Below are 17,469 nucleotides of genomic sequence, written 5' to 3' on the forward strand. Positions count from 1 at the left end.
TCTCAGTCCACAACTTGTAAACCTTGCTCATTGAAACTGTATATTGAGATCAATCCTGTCAGTTTGGGAAAACTAAAGCTATGAAAGCAACATTTTCTTGTTGCGCTAGGACTGAATCACTCTAGAGTGACCTGATCCTAGAACTGACATACCCTATTTACATATATACATAAATATATAGACATGTGCATATCTACAGTAAGTAATTTACAGTTAAACAAACGATAGACAATATTTTGAATAGCGGTATCTAGCGGTAAAATATTTCTTTGATACTATACTAGTTGTTGTACTGTCCTCAGTTGACAGGTCTTAGCTATATAGAAGTATATGGCGGCAATATTATAGATGCGAAGATTCACACGAATTGTCCGATCCTTGGGGTTGAGATTCTTTAACATTCAATTTGCTCAGTATACAAGAAGAAAAAGTAATTATTCAATTTCTATTTCCTGAAAAATCTTATCGAATTTGCAGGTGGGCCATCCGTTGACTCACTTAAATAGGATAGCATTGACTTTAATATTTCCTTAAAATAAACAACAACAAAAACAAAACTGGAATGAATACACATGAAATAATTCATTTGCATTTGGCTCATAATATTAGCAAACCTTTCCTTAGGGAAACCGAAGTCACACTACATCCGGGTACATTTTCGACAACGAAAAGAAACTATTCAGCAATGAAACATTCATATGAATATTCAACCAAAAACTAAATGAAACTTCCTCGAAACACACCATGGTGTAACGACTTCATTTTGTCGTTCATTGCCTCCAAGTAATCAACATACGGTCTGGCTACAAAGAACACATATTACACTGACGTTACCAAAAATGTCGTCTGAATTCAGATCAACTTCTCATCATGAACTCGGTCATCATGAAATTACCCGTACCCCTGACGGACAAGATATCCTGGATGAAAACAGTCCTGCTGAGCACGTATCCGTTGACGAAACGAAATCTACTACCGATAGTAATCCAGGTTCTGTTGAATATCACTACATTGACGACGTCAACCCAGCTTCTGCCTTTGAAGAAAGACAATCGGAAGTTGATGATGACTATGAATGCATTGCTGACACCAACCCTGCGTATGATTACCTTGAAGCAATAAACGAGCCACGTACGGTAAGAGTTGAAATCGCATGTTTTTATGGCACTGGTTACAAAGTTTATTTAAGGATTCACTGACTTTGTTTCGGTTCATTTGGGAGATCAACGTCAGAATTGTTTAGATTTGTGGGTTTCATTGAATATTCGATGGCAGGATATTTCATTTGAAACACTTGAATTGCCTTTGCATGTGTTTGTGACGGGTGCCGGTTTGTGTGCCAGTGATATTATCTGAATCAATCCATCATGACCTCTGCAGGGATTTCTTCTGTTTCATTCACCCTCTCATTGCATGTTCTTAATTAATCATGTTCTCGTGCATTTCTTCTTCGTATGTAACATAGCACTTCATTTATATTGCATACATAATACTAAAATACGAACAACTTCAATTCAATTTGTATGCGGAAACAACTACGTCATGAAAAGTGGTCATAAGAGATATTTCATTCATAAGCCCACATTTGCTAGCCAATCTAAACATAACCTATATTACAATATTAAAGAAGTTATTATCCATAAATTGTGTCTACTTTGTCATCCGTCAACTTCTAGGTAATGCTTATCAAACAATTCAATCTAAACATAACACAAATATAAGAAGAAATCCAGTTTGCTTTAAGAACGGAACCAAAACAGAGAAACAGAAGGAAACCAGTGTGTCGCAATGTCATCACTGACATAGTACAAATATTAATATGTTATTTCTTGGTTATTTCAGCCTGCATCGAGGAACAGTGCTGTAGATAAGTGTAAGAAGACCATGCTTTTTCTTGGTCCAATATTTGCCAGTGTGACAGTGAACATCATAGCTGGGTTCTTCTATTCCTTCCCGTTTCTTGTCCCTGTCATCTCAAGAAGAGCATTCAGTGAAGGGACGGACCCGGACGTTAAAATCCCAAACATATATTGGGCGTGTTCTGGACTGGCAGGTATATTAAGATGAATGAGTGGTTATGGCTGATGCCGCTTTATGCAATTGTTCAGCAATGCAATAGCACGGCGGGGGACATCTATCAGAAATGGGATACACACATTGTACCCGTGTGGGGGAATCGAACCCGGGACATTGGATTGACGAGTGAGCGCTTTATTCACCGTCCCAATTACGAATTGGTCCCTTTAAGCTAAATGAATCATGGTAACCAACCTCACATCTGTCTGTAATTTTCAATGTCAATAGACAGGGATTGTATATTGCCAAATGTTTACATATATATAGTGAAACTTTATATTGCACATATGTGGTGTATTTCAGCTGCTTCCTGTGCGCCGCTTATGATCAAATGCGGCTTTCGGAAGGTCGCTCTGGGCGGAAGTGTTCTACTCAACTTTTATAGTATCTTGTCGCCGTTGTCAACCACAGGCGATATCCTGACTATCATATTAAACGTCATGGGAGGATAGTCCAAATCCTTAAATGTTTTTCAAATGGAACCATGTAGAGCTTGTTTAACTTTCCAGATACAAACCTCACACAGCCAAGACAAAGGCTAAGAATAAATTCAACTTAACACACAAGCGATCTCTTCTTGAACATTTTGTTTTAGGCCTAACTTGAGAATGTTATATGAACCGTACGTGTCATATGTGGATTACACAGTGATTCCTTGTGTTCACGGGGCGGTCAGGGAGCCTAGTGGTTAAAGCGTTCGCTCGTCACGCCGAAGACCCGGGTTCGATTCCCGACATGGGTACAATGTGTGAAGCCCATTTCTGGTGTCCCCCGCCGTGATATTGCTGGAATCACTCACTCACTCACTCACTCACTCTTTTATCTTCTGTTACAGTAAGTTGTCTGTGTCGACAAATATTCTGAACCTATGGACGGCTTTGAAAAGTTTAAGATATATAATTATGTGATGTACTACAAAAGGGGTTCATAGCGCGATTGAAAAATTGTCTTAAACTATTTGACTTACGAGCGTATGTTTTATGAAATTTGTGTTAGGTTTTGCTGTTGGTCTTCTTCGGACGACTGGTGTCGTGGCTTCCTTGGACCATCTCTACACTCGCCCAGTTCTCGCTCTTATCACCAGCTACGCCAGCTTCCTCATTGGTGCTGTCAGCAGCAGCATCGTCTTGATTACTTGTAATTATCTAGACAGTAGACTGGATTGGTCTGACGCCATGTCTGTGTTTGCGATAACTGCTGTGATTGGACTTCTCGCTGGCAGCTTTCTGAAGAAGAATTTACAGACCCAGCAGAATGTGCCCAAGCTCTTCACATACCCACCGTTTTATTTTCTCATGTTGATAAGACTTGTGGCGTCTTTGGGTATGTTTAGTCAAATTTACAATGAATTTCTAAACTTTAATCAGGGTGCTGGGTGAACCTGTGCGTTTCAAATCGTCCCTTATCAGCCACAACCCACTCGTCGCTGGTTCGAAAAGCAGAATCCTCCCACCTTAAACCTTGAATGAATGTCTGATCTTGACATTGACCATGGTATTTGTAATGAATTTGACAAATAACAGGGGTTGATAAAAGCAAATATTATTTGTCCTTATTGAATAGAAAAGTGTTCATATTACATTAAAATCTTTATTTACAAGAAACTTATCGGTCCCTAATCTTGAGAAGACTTTACAGAAACGGGTCTAGTACATTTAGCTACTGCGTAATATGGCCTAGTCACGTAATTCACAGTAGTGTGTTATAAGCATATAGGACAGTTGTTCAGTGTAGGCTAAAAACACTGATGGATCTTTTTCTGTCTTACAGGGTTGTCATTCGCTCAACCACCATTCATAATCATACATTCTGCAAGGGTTTACCTGCCTCTCCTCACCTTCTTCGGTCAGTTTATCGCGCTGATTGTTCTGCTGATCATCCAAAAGTTCATGAAGGAATGTCCGAAAAAGTCAGCTCTTCTATTGATGGGGATACCGATCCTAGCTACTGGCCTTGTCACCATGGTCCACAAGTTGGTTTTTGGCAGTTTGGGGTTTGTTGCGGTCTTTTTCGTCATGCTTGGAGCTGTCAATGGTGGGTAAACCAGTGAGTGTACTCTATGCACGCACTAAGTTTTCATTAGTTTGAGGGGGCAGGGGTGGCACAGTTGTGTATGTCACCGTAATATGCCGTGCAGAATAGCGCCCAGAAAACTGTGATCATAGGTACGAATTCCAGATTCGCCTTCACTGTGGGTCTAGGTTTGTTAGCACCATCCAGAGCTTATGAGTTTCACCAAAGAGGAAAACATCTAACACCTGCATCACATCGGTGGTGAGTGAGTAAATGAGTGACTGATTGAGTTGGGTTGAACGCCGCTTTTAACAGTATTCCGGCTATATCACGGCGTGTCAGCTTAATGTGGGAGGAAAGCCCGAAGTGATGCAGGTCTCAGGCGTTTACCACTTCGGTGAAACCCACGAGCACGGGTATGGTGCTGACAAACCTAGAAACATAATCTGGGCGAACCGAGATTCGAACCCACATTCAAAGGGACGCAAGTCTGTACAGCGAATCACGGAGCCTTAGACGACTGGGCCACTCGTGCCCCCTCCTTTTACATGAAGCTGACACACTGTGAAATACTGTTCCCAACAACATTAAACCCATCTCGCTGTCCAGGCTGATAACCTGAGACCTGCATAACTTCTGTTATACCCCACATCACGCAGACTCGCCGTGATACATAAACTGTTTAAAGCGATGTAAACTGTAAATCACTCACTCGCACTTTAGTTCTATTGTGCGATGTCTCGTTTATACTGTCATGTGTTTGTCTAAAAATAATCACATAAGTAAATGAAGACTTACATCTTGAGATTTGTATAAATATTCCAGTACTCTCTAAAGTAATGATACACCTAGCGTTGGTCCACACCACGGGTAGAAGCAACTTGAAACTGGCCCTCCCAGTGCTTGGCTGCTTTGAGGAGATAGGGGGTCTTATCGGCAACTCCATCATTGGTAGGTAGTGTTCTGTGTTTCTTCAGCGTCAGTTACGTAAACTTGTAAAACATGAACCAGTGTCAAAATGACAGGGTCAACATAAAGCCAACACTGATACACTATCGACACACAATACTGTCTGTACTATATGAACAATGTATTGTATTTATTAACCTTCATGTGGATACTGTGGATAATACACACTTCTGAAAAGAAATGAGTTTAAGTTTCAATCATAGATGAACAGCCACAGAGAAAATTATATCTACAGTATCACTGCTTGATTTTGAAAAATGGTATATTTCCTGTGTCCATGTAGTCCATCATAAATACCATGACCCCTGCCACTGACAATGAAGGGCAGTAAGTAGAAAATCATTAGCAATCCTTTTTTGTTAACATGAATACTGATCCTTCCTTCGACCTTTTACAAAGTACTGGTACAGCATAACTCAACTGTGGATAGTGTGATTTCAGGCTTATTTAGAGATGTTACTTATTCATTATCTTAGTTTAAGATGTACGTATGATATTCAAAACTCTTTCAGAATTATCATCCTTTCTATCCAGCGTGTTGCAGGAGAGCTTCTGTAGGTGCTCCAGTAGAATAATACTGTAGACTTAACTTTACAGCTTACGGTACTTTCTCTTTCGAAGGACACTTATTCATGGTTTGTGTGCTATTTGTCTGGGAGACTTGTAAGTGTCACATCAGTCTTCCAGAGTTATTTAAGTGCATCCATTATGGAGCCGGCTCGGCACGTTATATTTCTGAAATATAGGCCATCGCTACGGCTCAATATGTATTTTAAAATCTATCTCTTTCTTTTACCATCCAAATCTTGATGTATATTTGACGTACAATGAAAATGGTAAAAGTTGCTGGGATTATTTTATTAAAATCAGAATAATATATTTTAATAATAATGTTAACACGTCACGCCTGGATAATACAAGCTACACATAGGTGATCCGCGAAATATATAAACTAACTCAATCCATAAAAGGTATGAAAGACCCAAAACGCTCACCACACCAAATCTGTAAGGTTCACTTACAGGAACAAATTATACATCTTTTTTTTGTTACATGGATCAAACATGACCACTTTTAGTTAAGGATTCTGGTTGTGTTTGTCATTTCAGCAAAATTCATACAAGGAACATCTTTAGCGAATGGAGGCATATATTTTGCTGGAGTGTCCATGGGCCTTACGGGAGTTGGTGCCATCGCTGCATGGGTGCTGATGAAACAATGGCCCAATCTGAGTGATGAGGCTGTCGAGAACACCGGCGAGGAGTGAGATCATCCTGGTGTGGAGGAGACAGATGACAGTGTGTGTGGAAGACATGGCACGAGGAATGCGGCAGAGGATCCTGGCAATTGATGCACCTGTAAAAGAATAACCTGGTGTTGCACGATTTGTTTTTCGATAGAAACACTGGTTCGCTCGTGAACTGCACAATTATTATAACTATATCACGGATCAAAAGAAAACAACACTGGTGACAGTGTCGAAAATAGCAACGCCAGTATTATTTTCCCATATACTTATAAAACTACAGTGAAAACGAGAAATTATGATATTGACCTTTCAATGCATTTTGTTGTTTTCCGGCTGCGTTGATGGTTGTGGCTGTAATAAACAAACATTATCTGCCAAAACTTGTTTGAAATGATTTGTAACTGTAAGCCCTATGAGTATCTAGAGCGCTTTTTGTGTACATATGCTCAACGTCACTGGTATTTTGTACTGTAAATACCACTTTGAATGTTTGAATATTATTACCACTTTTCTGGCTTGAAACTATTGTCGTCTTACTTTTTCAGAAGCTCTTTTGATACATTGTATCGGGAACGTAGTCATGCTATTTTGTACTTGAGTTCATGTCAGAAAGGAAAATATTCCGTGTTATAATTTTTGTCTGATGCTGAGCCACATTAGATATTTTGCCACCATATACTTTTAATCAGATGTTTTCTGTACTGGATATATCGCCTTGAATTAAAATGTTTTTCTTTCATATATGTAGATACTTATTTTCAGTTGACAAAGCACTTGGTATGATTGTGTTTGTTTGTTGTTTAACGCCGCACTCAGCAATATTCCAGCTATATGACGGCGGTCTGTAAATAATCAAGTCTGGACCAGACAATCCAGTGATTGACATCATGAGCATCGATCCACGCAATTCGGATACAATGACGTGCATCAACCAAGTCAGCGAGCCTGACCACCCGATCCCGTAAATCGCCTCTTACGACAAGCATAGTCGCTGTTTACGGCAAGCATTGGTTGCTGAAGACCTATTCTACCCCGGATCTTCACAGGTCTCTTGATATGACATACAATACCAATTACATTATACGTGAAACACATCACATCTAGAAATAACGCACTTCGCCACATTACCACGTGACCCGTGAAGATCCGGGTTAGAATATGTTGACGAGGTGTATGAAATCTGGTGTGTTCATGACGGCAGCTGGTGATGGTGTTATCCTTACGGAGTTCAGTCATGGCATGTCTCTCTTGGGTGGTGAGCTTTAGGTGTGGTTTGGGGGCTTTCTTGATGGTGTCTATAATCTGATGGCGGAGGTAGTCAATGTTGCCGTTTGGAGCCAGTTGTTGGAGGCGATGAAGTCATCTGTGTTGATCTTTGCACTGACTGACTTGAGGTGTTTGACGAGGAGGAAGGTTCGTGCGGATGTGAGGGTCTTGCTGCTCAAATTAACTACAGTCTTGTTGTTGGTTTTTCGCCCTGGGGCTGGCTTCTGGGACATGGTTGTGGAGTGGGCGTTGTAGTTGAGTGAGCTTGTTGATGTGAGTGGACTTGATTTTCTCGTTGAGCTGGTGACGGCTGGTCTTGGCTAGGGACTGGGTCTTGTGGTACAGGTCAGGTTTGTGGATATCTTCTAGCTGTGGCCTTGCTGTCTCAATCTGCGTGTGGACACGGCATGTCTCTCGTAAGAAATATTCGAGACAACAAGGTTGCCGGAAACGGCGCTTTCTCCACTTTGCTTTGTTTGGAGAATACAGCACGCCATGTAGTGCAGTCTCACGAAAGTTCCATAGCATGTACCTTTAAAGTTTGCGGAAGGACGAACGATGACCCGCTTAATGATGTTTAAATATTACCTGAAAGCATTTCTTTAAAATAAAATTCATAACTTGAATGATCAGAATACATAAGTTACATACGTGAGAACAGTACGCCGCTGCGGGTTATTTTTGGTGATGATTTAATTAAAACCCGGTTTAGTTTATATCGCTGGATATTTGTTCAAGATTTAAACATGATCAATATGAAGTAATGTGCGAGGCAACATGAGAAAAGAACCTTGGTTCGTATGGAATTTCAATCAGATCTAGTTTCAAATTTTATTCGTCAATATTGTCGAATTCAGTTATTGACCAATGAGAAACTTAGTTTTCTGTATTGCGAACATAATCTTCCTGCAAGATGTAAGGCCACTTATTATGTGGCCTGACACGAAGGACCGCCTCCGTTGTCTAATGGTAGAGCGTCCGCCCGTCATACCAAAAGACGTTAAAAGATGGTACTTGTTGTTACCCTGTCTGGCGCTCGGCATTAAGGGGCTAAAACAAGGACTGGTCGGCTCTGAGTGACTATACTGTGTCTGAGTGGGGTATTCATGTTAAACTGCGGCATAGTATCCCAGTGAGCTAGCACTATAAATCGGCATCAGTCCGGACTAGTACAAGCAGCCACGCACACGCACACACACACACACACACACACACACACACACACACACACACACACGCATATAAGTGCAATAATCTTGGACGCGACGTTAAACCCCATTTCACCTCACCTCACCCAGACACGAAAGGGAAAATGCTGCTCAGCTGTACAGGTTTGAAATGGTTGAATTGCTCCTTTGACCTAGGAAATGTGTCATTTGTCCTGTATACATATTCAATCCCAAGTTCAGTTCAAACTCTGTTTTAGCATCCGGTACAATTTCCGCAACCTAGGGTAATTCATATGATTATTCAACTAAAAACTTCCTGCTAATCTCGAAACACACCATGTTATCGTCCGTTGCCTTTAAGTAAAGCCAGCTATTTAAAGACTTGCTACAATGTCGGGTGAATTCAGACCAACTTCTCATGATGAATCCGGTGAGGAAATTTTCCCTATTCATGACGAACAAGAGACTCTACACTCAAACAAACCTACGGAGCACGAATCAATTCACGAAACCATGTCCACTACTGATAGTTACGCTAGCATTGACCACAGAAGTCCTGGTTTTGTTGAATATCACCTCATTGACGACGTCAACCCAGCCTCTGCCTATCAACAGGTGATTGAAGAAAGCCCGTCGGAAGCTGATGATGACTATGAATGCATTGCTGAAACCTACCCTGCGTATGATTACCTTGAAGCAATAAACGACTCACGCACGGTAAGAGTTGAAATATATGTTTTTAACGCATAGGTGTCAAAGTTTACTGTAGGATTGACTGTATATTTTCAGATTTGTTGAGTATTCGATACCCTGAATTATCAATTAGAACCGACGAAAATACACTCTTCAAAAAAAGAAAACGCACAGTTAAAAAATATGGATATGAATTAAGCGGATGTAAAAGTATCTACACAGAATATGCGTGAACACAATCAAATGAAATTAGACACAGTGATCAACCAAAGCATTGTCGTCATTGTCAGCATTAATTCAGGTCAGTCATTGCACATGTGTAGCCACAAGAGGTCGTCATGGTCAGTACCTGGTCACGCAACCTCTTGCAGCCGTCATTGATCGACACCTCCTTTTCACAGATTGCACAAGTCGTCGGATTTTTTCGTGGGGAATTCTTCGCCATGCCTCCTGTAGGTGTTGGCGAGTTGTGCCAGTGTGTTGGGGCGCTGGTGACGTTGACGGACGCGTCGAACAAAGTTCGTCCCACAAATGTTCAATCGGGTTGAGATCGGGCGATTTGGACGGCCATGAAAGGACATTGATGTTCTCATTAACAAGGAAATCAACTGTTGCACGTTCTTTGTGGGGCCGAGCGTTGTCATGTTGGAACAGCTCCCTCTGGCGGCCCAAAGTTGGGAGGAAGTGAGGACGCAGAATTTGGTCTATGTATCGGATTGCTGTAAGATCCCTGGACAACCACTAACTGTGATCTACCCTTGTAGGATATGGCTCCCCACACCATGATACTCCCTCCACCAAATCGGTCCACCGGTCGAACGCAATTCGGCGCAAAACGTTCATGTCGACGTCGGTATACACGTTGTCTTCCATCCTGTCGTTGAAGAAGAAAACGTGCCTGATTGATGAACCAAACGCGTCGCAAGTTCCTGAGATCCCATGCCTGTACTCTGTTGCAGTTGCACCACCGGACACGTCGTTGACGGTGTAGACGTCGCAAGAATGGTCCAACTTTTGGTCGTCTCGCTCGAATTCCCACTTCCCTCAGACGATTTCTGATGGTTTGGTCGGAAATTCTTCGCATACCACGCACTTGTCCTGCAGTGTCCGTTGGTGTAGCAAACCGATTCCGAAGGTGATGCAACCGGATGTACCGATCCTGAGCAGGGGTGGTCACTCTTGGTCTTCCACTTCTGGGATGATCTTGAGTCGAATTAGTGCGGGTATATCGATCCCATAGTCGAGATATGGTGTTTTGGTGAACGTTGAAGTGTCTTGCAACGACAGACTGGGACTCCCCTGCTTTCAAACGTCCAATGGCGATATTTCGGTCAGCTGCAGTTAATCTTGGCATTTTTCGATCTCCGTTCACGTCAGAAAATTCGTAATGAACTGATGAATTTTGTACGGTCTTTTATAGTCAGTGTCTCTACTCTTGTTTCCAGCAATTTGCACGTGCATTGTGCTGAAAACTTTTTCTGAAAGCAATTTCCGTGCATCCTTCGCATTTTTGCTGGTAAACGTTTACCAAAAACATTTTGAGATGGCGTTTGGGCGCAATGCACAAGAAACATGACATGATTAACGGGAATCAAACATAAGAATTGTCTTTATGACGATTGTTGAGGGAAAAAACTAAATGGAATTCTCAAAACACCTATGCGTTCCTTTTTTTGAAGAGTGTATAACACTTGACTTGCCTTTAGATGTGTTTGTAACGGCTGCCATCGGTGAGGCAGGATACGCTCACCGTTTTGTGAACACCTTTTGAAATCACTATTTTATATACACATGCTTATGATATATTCGGAATCGTACAATGGACTCTTTCTTATGGAGATTTCTTATGATTATGGAAAATTGTCGCTATTATTTCATATCTTCGTGTGTTTCCTTTGGTGACATGCCCGTTTTATGCAGGTACTTGATCTCAGGTCGTCTCTCAGTTTTCCCCATGTTCGCAGTACTAGTTTCTCTCACATCTGTCAAATTCTCAAAAACATATGCAGTTATCAATCTATAACTTCTCATGAAGCAATATGTATGAGGCCACGAAACTTTTCGATTTACTCGCGTATATGCACATATATATGTAGTTTTGGGCAGTATGTGTCTTCATCAAACGGTGAATTGTAACCAGTATAATATAATAATTAGCACTACATGCATTAGTACAAATGGCAATTGTGTCAGCAAAAGATTCTACTTTTCGGGGTTTCGTGATTTCTGCTTTGTATGAAACATAGATTTCATGAAGATTACATGTACAGCACACAAATACGAGAAACTGTAATTCTATTTGTATATATACGGAAGCAACGACGTAATAAACATTGCTTGCAATAGGGGAACGACCATTTGTGATCATGTGTGAAGGAGAGCTATCCTAAGAGATATGTCATACTTTCACACATGCGTTAACCAATCTAAACAGCAAAACACCATATAAGGGGAAATTGTTATTGCCTTTAGTAACCGGACTAAGTGAAAGGATGGAATCAGAGAAAAGAGAATGAGATGAGACAAGTGTGTTACAAAGTCGTTTGGACATCTCTGGCATTGTACAGATTTTCTCTTCGTTATTTCAGCTTACATCGAGGAAAAGAGCAGTAGCTAAGTGCAAGAAGTCCATTGTTTTTCTCGTTCCCATATTTGCCAGCGTGACAGTCAACATCATAGCTGGGTTCTTCTTCCGAACGTTCTTCCTGACTGTTGCTCATCTCACCTCAAACAGAGCAAGCAGTGAAGATGGAGGAATGCTACTAAACCTATTTTGTTTGTTCTCTGCACTTGCAGGTACACAGTACATTGTGTTTAAGATAACTGTGTGATCAAGATTTATGTCACATTGTGCAATTGTTCAGCAATAGCACGGCGGCGGACATTTGAAATGGGCTGAACACATTGTACAGGTGTGGGGAATTGAACCAATGACTTGAAATGTACGAGTTGCCGCTTTAACCACTGTCAACATAACTGGATTGGTCCATCTACTCTCTATCTGTTGTCGACTTATATTTACGCCAGACTTATATTTGAGTAACTTACCAATGCCCAACATGCGCTTAGACAGAACTACATATTGTCATATTTTGCATTTAGTCATAAATTACGAAAGTTTATATTGCACATATGTGTTTTTTCAGCTGCTTCCTGTGCACCGCTTTTGATCAGGTACGACTTCCGGAAGGTCGCCCTGGGCGGAAGTGTTCTACTCATCTTTTCCTGTATCTCGTCGTCATTGACAACCACAGGCCACGTCATGACTGTCTCATTCAGCATTATGGGAGGTCTGTCAAAGTCTTTATATGGTTTCCAAATGAAACCTTGTTGAGTTTGTTTTATTGTTCAGAAACAAACCTCATATAACCAAGACATAGGTAACTTAAAAATGCAACTAAACATACAAGCGACCTGTCCTTGAACGTTTTGCTGTACGCCTAATTGGTGAATGTTATATGGTTTATTATGTGGATTCCACTGTTATTTGTAATAAACAACACGTTTTAACAGAAATGATCCGTGTGTTCACGTGAAACTCAATATGACGAAAGGGCATTTTGTCAATCGATTAGTATTTGCTAAAGAGATGGCACATTTTAGTACACAATTTAGTACACATTTTAGTACACATTTGATTAGTGTATTAAAGGGAAGATACACCAATTTCTAAATGCTTATACAGAATGGTCTCTTCATTGGCATAAGGGGGCATGGTGGCCCAGTCGTCTAAGGCGCCGCAATTCGATGAGCAGAGTTGCGTCCCTTGGGCACACCAGAAACCTATGATTGTGGGTTCGAATCCCGGTTCGCCCCGATTATGTTTCTAGGTTTGTCAGCACCATACCCGTGCTCGTGGGTTTTACCGAAGTGGTAAACGTCTTAGACCTGCATTACTTCGGGCTTTCCTCCCACATTAAGCTGACACGCCGTGATATAACTGGAATACTGTTAAGAGCGGCGTTAAACCCAACTCACTCACACACTCATTGGCATAAGGGTGGCCTACCTACTCGCTGAAATGCAGTTAACTGTCTCATTCAGTTAGTGTAATGTGTGGAATGGAAACACTTGAAACTTTCACGATTTTTTAAAAGTTTAAGATCGGCTAGACTATTGTACATGACCGACTGCACGAGGTAGTCGTTACGTTATTGCTAAATTGTCTTAGAATATATTACCGTGATAAACGCCCTTCTAAATCCATTTCAGGTTTCACTGTGGTTTCTTCTTCGGACTATTTGTGTCGTGGCTATCGTCGACCATCTTAACTCTCGACCCGCTCTCGCTCTTATCATCAGCTACACCAGCTTCATCATTGGGAACGTCATTAGGATTATTTTCAGCAGCTTTGACTTGATTCAATATCAATACAATAGACGGGGTGGGTCTGATACATCCAGGCTGTTTGAGATAACCGCTGTGACAGGTCTTGTCGCTGGAAGGTTTCTACAGAAGAACTCACAGACCTAGCAAAATGTGCCCAGGCTGTTCAAACACCCACCGTTTTATTTCTTCATCTCGATAAGAGTTGTCGCGTCTATGGGTACGTTTTCAAATGAATTTAAAACCAGGGTCCTCTCGTGATCTGAGTTTCATCCCTTATCTGCCACTACCCAGTTGCCATTGGTTTGAAATGCAAAATCCTCTCGCATTAAATGGATGTTTGACCATGCATTGCCATCTTCACACTGACCTTGTCATTTGTAAAAAATAACAGGGGTTGATAAAAGCAAATATTAGGTTATTTATTGAATAGAAAAAACTCTTTTTCCTATAATTAAAACCTTTAGAAACTTTTAAAACCTTTGGTCGGTTGCTAATCTTTAGACAACTTAATACGAACGGGTCAGACACATTTAGTTACTTCGTCGTATTGGCCTGGTAATGTAATTCATAGTTGTAAGACATAAGCATATAGTAATGTTGTCCAGTGTCGGATAATGACCCTCATGGATTCTGCCTTACAGGTTTGTCAATCCTTCTACCTTCGATCAAAATCATCCGTTCTGAAGAATCGTCCATTTTATCTGCCGTCCTCTTCATCAGTCAGTTTATTGTGCTGATTGTTTTGCTGATCATCCGAAATTTCCATAAGGAAAGTCTGAAAGAGTCGGCTCTGTTATTGATGGGGATATCAGCCCTAGCTGTCGGCCTTGTCACCATGTTCCACCAGGCGACTTTTGGTAGTTTCTGGGTTGGCTTTTCCTTCGTGATTGGAGCAGTCATTGGTGGGTAAACTGATGAGCGTACGTCTTATACTCTGTGCACTCACTATATATTCTATAATTTTAGTTTTAAGGGTCAGAGGTGCCACAGTCGTGTGAGACACCGCAATTCGTTGTGCATTGTAGCCTCCCTTAGCTGCACCAGAAACCTGTGATCGGGGGTTCGAATCCCAGATTTATGTTTCTAGGTTAGTCAGTACCATCCATTTTTCGGGGGTTTCACAAAAGAGGTGAACGTCTAACGCCTACATAACTTCGGGCTCTCCTCCCATATCATGCTGACACAGTATGCTATAACTCATATTCGGCGTTTAACCCAACTCACTCATCCTAGTTTTGTTAGCACCATAACCTTTGTCGCAGGGTTCACCAAACTGATAAACGCCTACGTCCTGCATTACTTTTGGCTTCCTCCCACATCAAGCTGACGCGCCGGGATAAATTTAACTGAGCTTCTGTTCATAACCCACAAACTCTCTCACACTTATATTATAGTTTGGTGACAGCACTTTCCTACCATGTTTTGTGTCTAAATGCAATCACTGTGGTGGAGGTAAATGAAGACTTGCAGACATGTGAATTGTATTCATGTTCCAGTGTTCTCCCAAGTAATGATACCACTAGTGATGGGGTCCATACCACGGGTAGAACCAACTTGAAACTGACCCTACCAGTGCTGTGCTGCTTTGATCAGATGGGAGGACTTATCGGCAGCTCCATTATGGGTAGGTAGCGTTCTGTGTTTTTGCAATTGGATCCATTTACATCTGTAAGGTAGGATGCAGTGTAATAGTGACAGGGTCTACATGAAGCCAACACAGATACACTATCACAAATTACTACTGTTTGTGTTTGTTATTTCAGAAAACATCGTGACAGAAACATCCTCTGTAAATGGAGCCTTGTATTTTGCTGGTTTGTCTCTGACCACTGCTGGAATTGGTGCCATCATTGCACGGGTGCTGATAATGCGCTGGCGGCCTCTAAATCATGAGGCTGAGGAGACAAAGGACCCTGGTGATGAGGTGGCATGCGACCTTGGTGATGAGGAGACACAGGACCCTGGTGATGAGGAGACAAAGGACCCAGGTGATGAGAAGGCAGGGAACCCTGGTGATGAGGAGGCAGCGGGCCCTGGTGATGAGGAGGCAGGGGACCCTGGTGATGAGGAGGCAGCGGACCCTGGTGATGAGAAGACAAAGGATCCTGGTGATTGATGCATCCCTATAAGAGTAATCTAGTGTTACGATAGAAATGTCGATTCGCTCATGTATAACATAATCATTATAACTATATCATAGATATGGTAACATTGTCGAACATAGTCACCCGAGTAGTAGTGTTCCTACAGTTAACTACAATGAAAAGGACCATGATTTTGGTCTTGTAATGCTAGTGACATTTTGGGCTGCCTCGATGGTTATGGCTGTAACAAAAACAAACATATCTGCTGAAACGTTTCTGAAATTGTTAAAGACAATATGTATGTGGTGCTTTTGTGTTGCATTCATAATGAATATTCAAGACGTTTCAATGTCATGAAATACTGTACATGTAATCAAAAGTGGTCAGTATTAGTTATGTCATGAGGTGTTTGAGTTCGTGTCAGTAAATTCGAATATACTTAATTTTATATTTATTGTCTGTACCAAGGACGTGTCGCCCTGTCTTCTGTTACCAGATCTGGGTTATGTCAATGATTTTGTTATGATAAAACATTTATCACATGAATGACCAAATATCATGTTGTTATTTTCAATGACATAACATATAAACCACTTTATATGAGGCTCAGTTACTTTTCCCCTGCTCATTCCAAAACAGACGTTAATGTACATGCATCATTCTGTGCGGTCTGTACAAAAGGACTGTCTACAAAGAATATATACTACTCAGACATTACCAACAATATCGACTTAAAAACATTTATCATCCAAAACTGGCTCCCACAGGACATATCGCTTGGATGAGATCAAGCGATATCTACACTGTAGATATCGCTGCAATGAAATTACATCACAATGCTTTGCAGACCATTGTGACGTCACTGGTTACCATGACGTCACAATCAAATGACATCACTAATGGCTCTGCTACTGAAGCTGTTAGCAGTAGTTTTTTACACTGAAGACACTGCTTATTACTGTCTACAAATTGAAAAAGTTGGAAGAATGATATTGGATGATAAATAAAATCTCACCCTCGTGTCTCTTAATATCATATATATCAACACTGGTTGATATATTTGATATCAAAAGACACTCTGGTGAGATTCTCTATGTACAAGCTTGAAAATATTTACCCGTATTTAAATAATGATGACTCCATGAATACAATTCGAGCTGCTTTACCACATGTAAATATATACACGGCGCTAACATCAATAACCTTCCTTTGTATCCTGGTTCAGTTTCATTTTGGCCCTGGTTACAAGGACAAAACTTGATACTTTCTACATTCATATTTCCTGTTGACAGTGTTGACATGTAGTTACTTGTTTCATATTTGTAGTGAGTGAGTGAGAGTGGTTTTACGCCGCTTTTTGCAATATTCCAGCAATATCACGGCGATGGACACCAGAAATGGGCTTCACAAACGCTTTAACCACTAGGCCACCCGACCGCCCCTCATATTTGTAAATACGTCCTCATTTGTTTGAGGCAAATTCTTAAGTCAATATGTTAATCGTTATTTTTGACATTCAGAACCTTGTGACTGCATAACCAGATGAGATACAGTGCGTAAGTTAGTTATTTAGATCGCTCGAGGCGTTGGACTAAATGTAGTTTAATGTTGTACTGAATTA

The 17,469-nt window shown here is 41.1% G+C and overlaps 2 protein-coding genes and 1 pseudogene across 2 annotated transcripts; all 3 read left to right on the forward strand.

Moving 5' to 3' along the window:
- Positions 1-839: 839 nt before the first annotated feature.
- LOC139464160 (uncharacterized) lies at positions 840-3,455 on the forward strand. Its single transcript, XM_071245688.1, has 4 exons — positions 840-1,136; positions 1,843-2,053; positions 2,380-2,521; positions 3,071-3,455. The coding sequence occupies exons 1-4, from the start codon at positions 840-842 to the stop codon at positions 3,453-3,455; spliced, it is 1,035 nt and encodes a 344-aa protein (XP_071101789.1).
- A 90-nt stretch (positions 3,456-3,545) lies between these two features.
- On the forward strand, positions 3,546-6,325 carry LOC139464162 (uncharacterized). The gene is made up of 4 exons (XM_071245689.1): positions 3,546-3,570; positions 3,847-4,110; positions 4,915-5,040; positions 6,168-6,325. Exons 1-4 carry the CDS (start codon positions 3,546-3,548, stop codon positions 6,323-6,325), a joined length of 573 nt encoding a protein of 190 aa, XP_071101790.1.
- A 2,807-nt stretch (positions 6,326-9,132) lies between these two features.
- LOC139463394 (uncharacterized) lies at positions 9,133-15,880 on the forward strand (annotated as a pseudogene).
- Positions 15,881-17,469: the final 1,589 nt, after the last annotated feature.

Source organism: Haliotis cracherodii, unplaced genomic scaffold (assembly GCF_022045235.1).
Source record: "Haliotis cracherodii isolate W230 unplaced genomic scaffold, xgHalCrac1.p SCAF_16, whole genome shotgun sequence".
In the NCBI taxonomy this organism is placed as follows: domain Eukaryota; kingdom Metazoa; phylum Mollusca; class Gastropoda; order Lepetellida; family Haliotidae; genus Haliotis; species Haliotis cracherodii.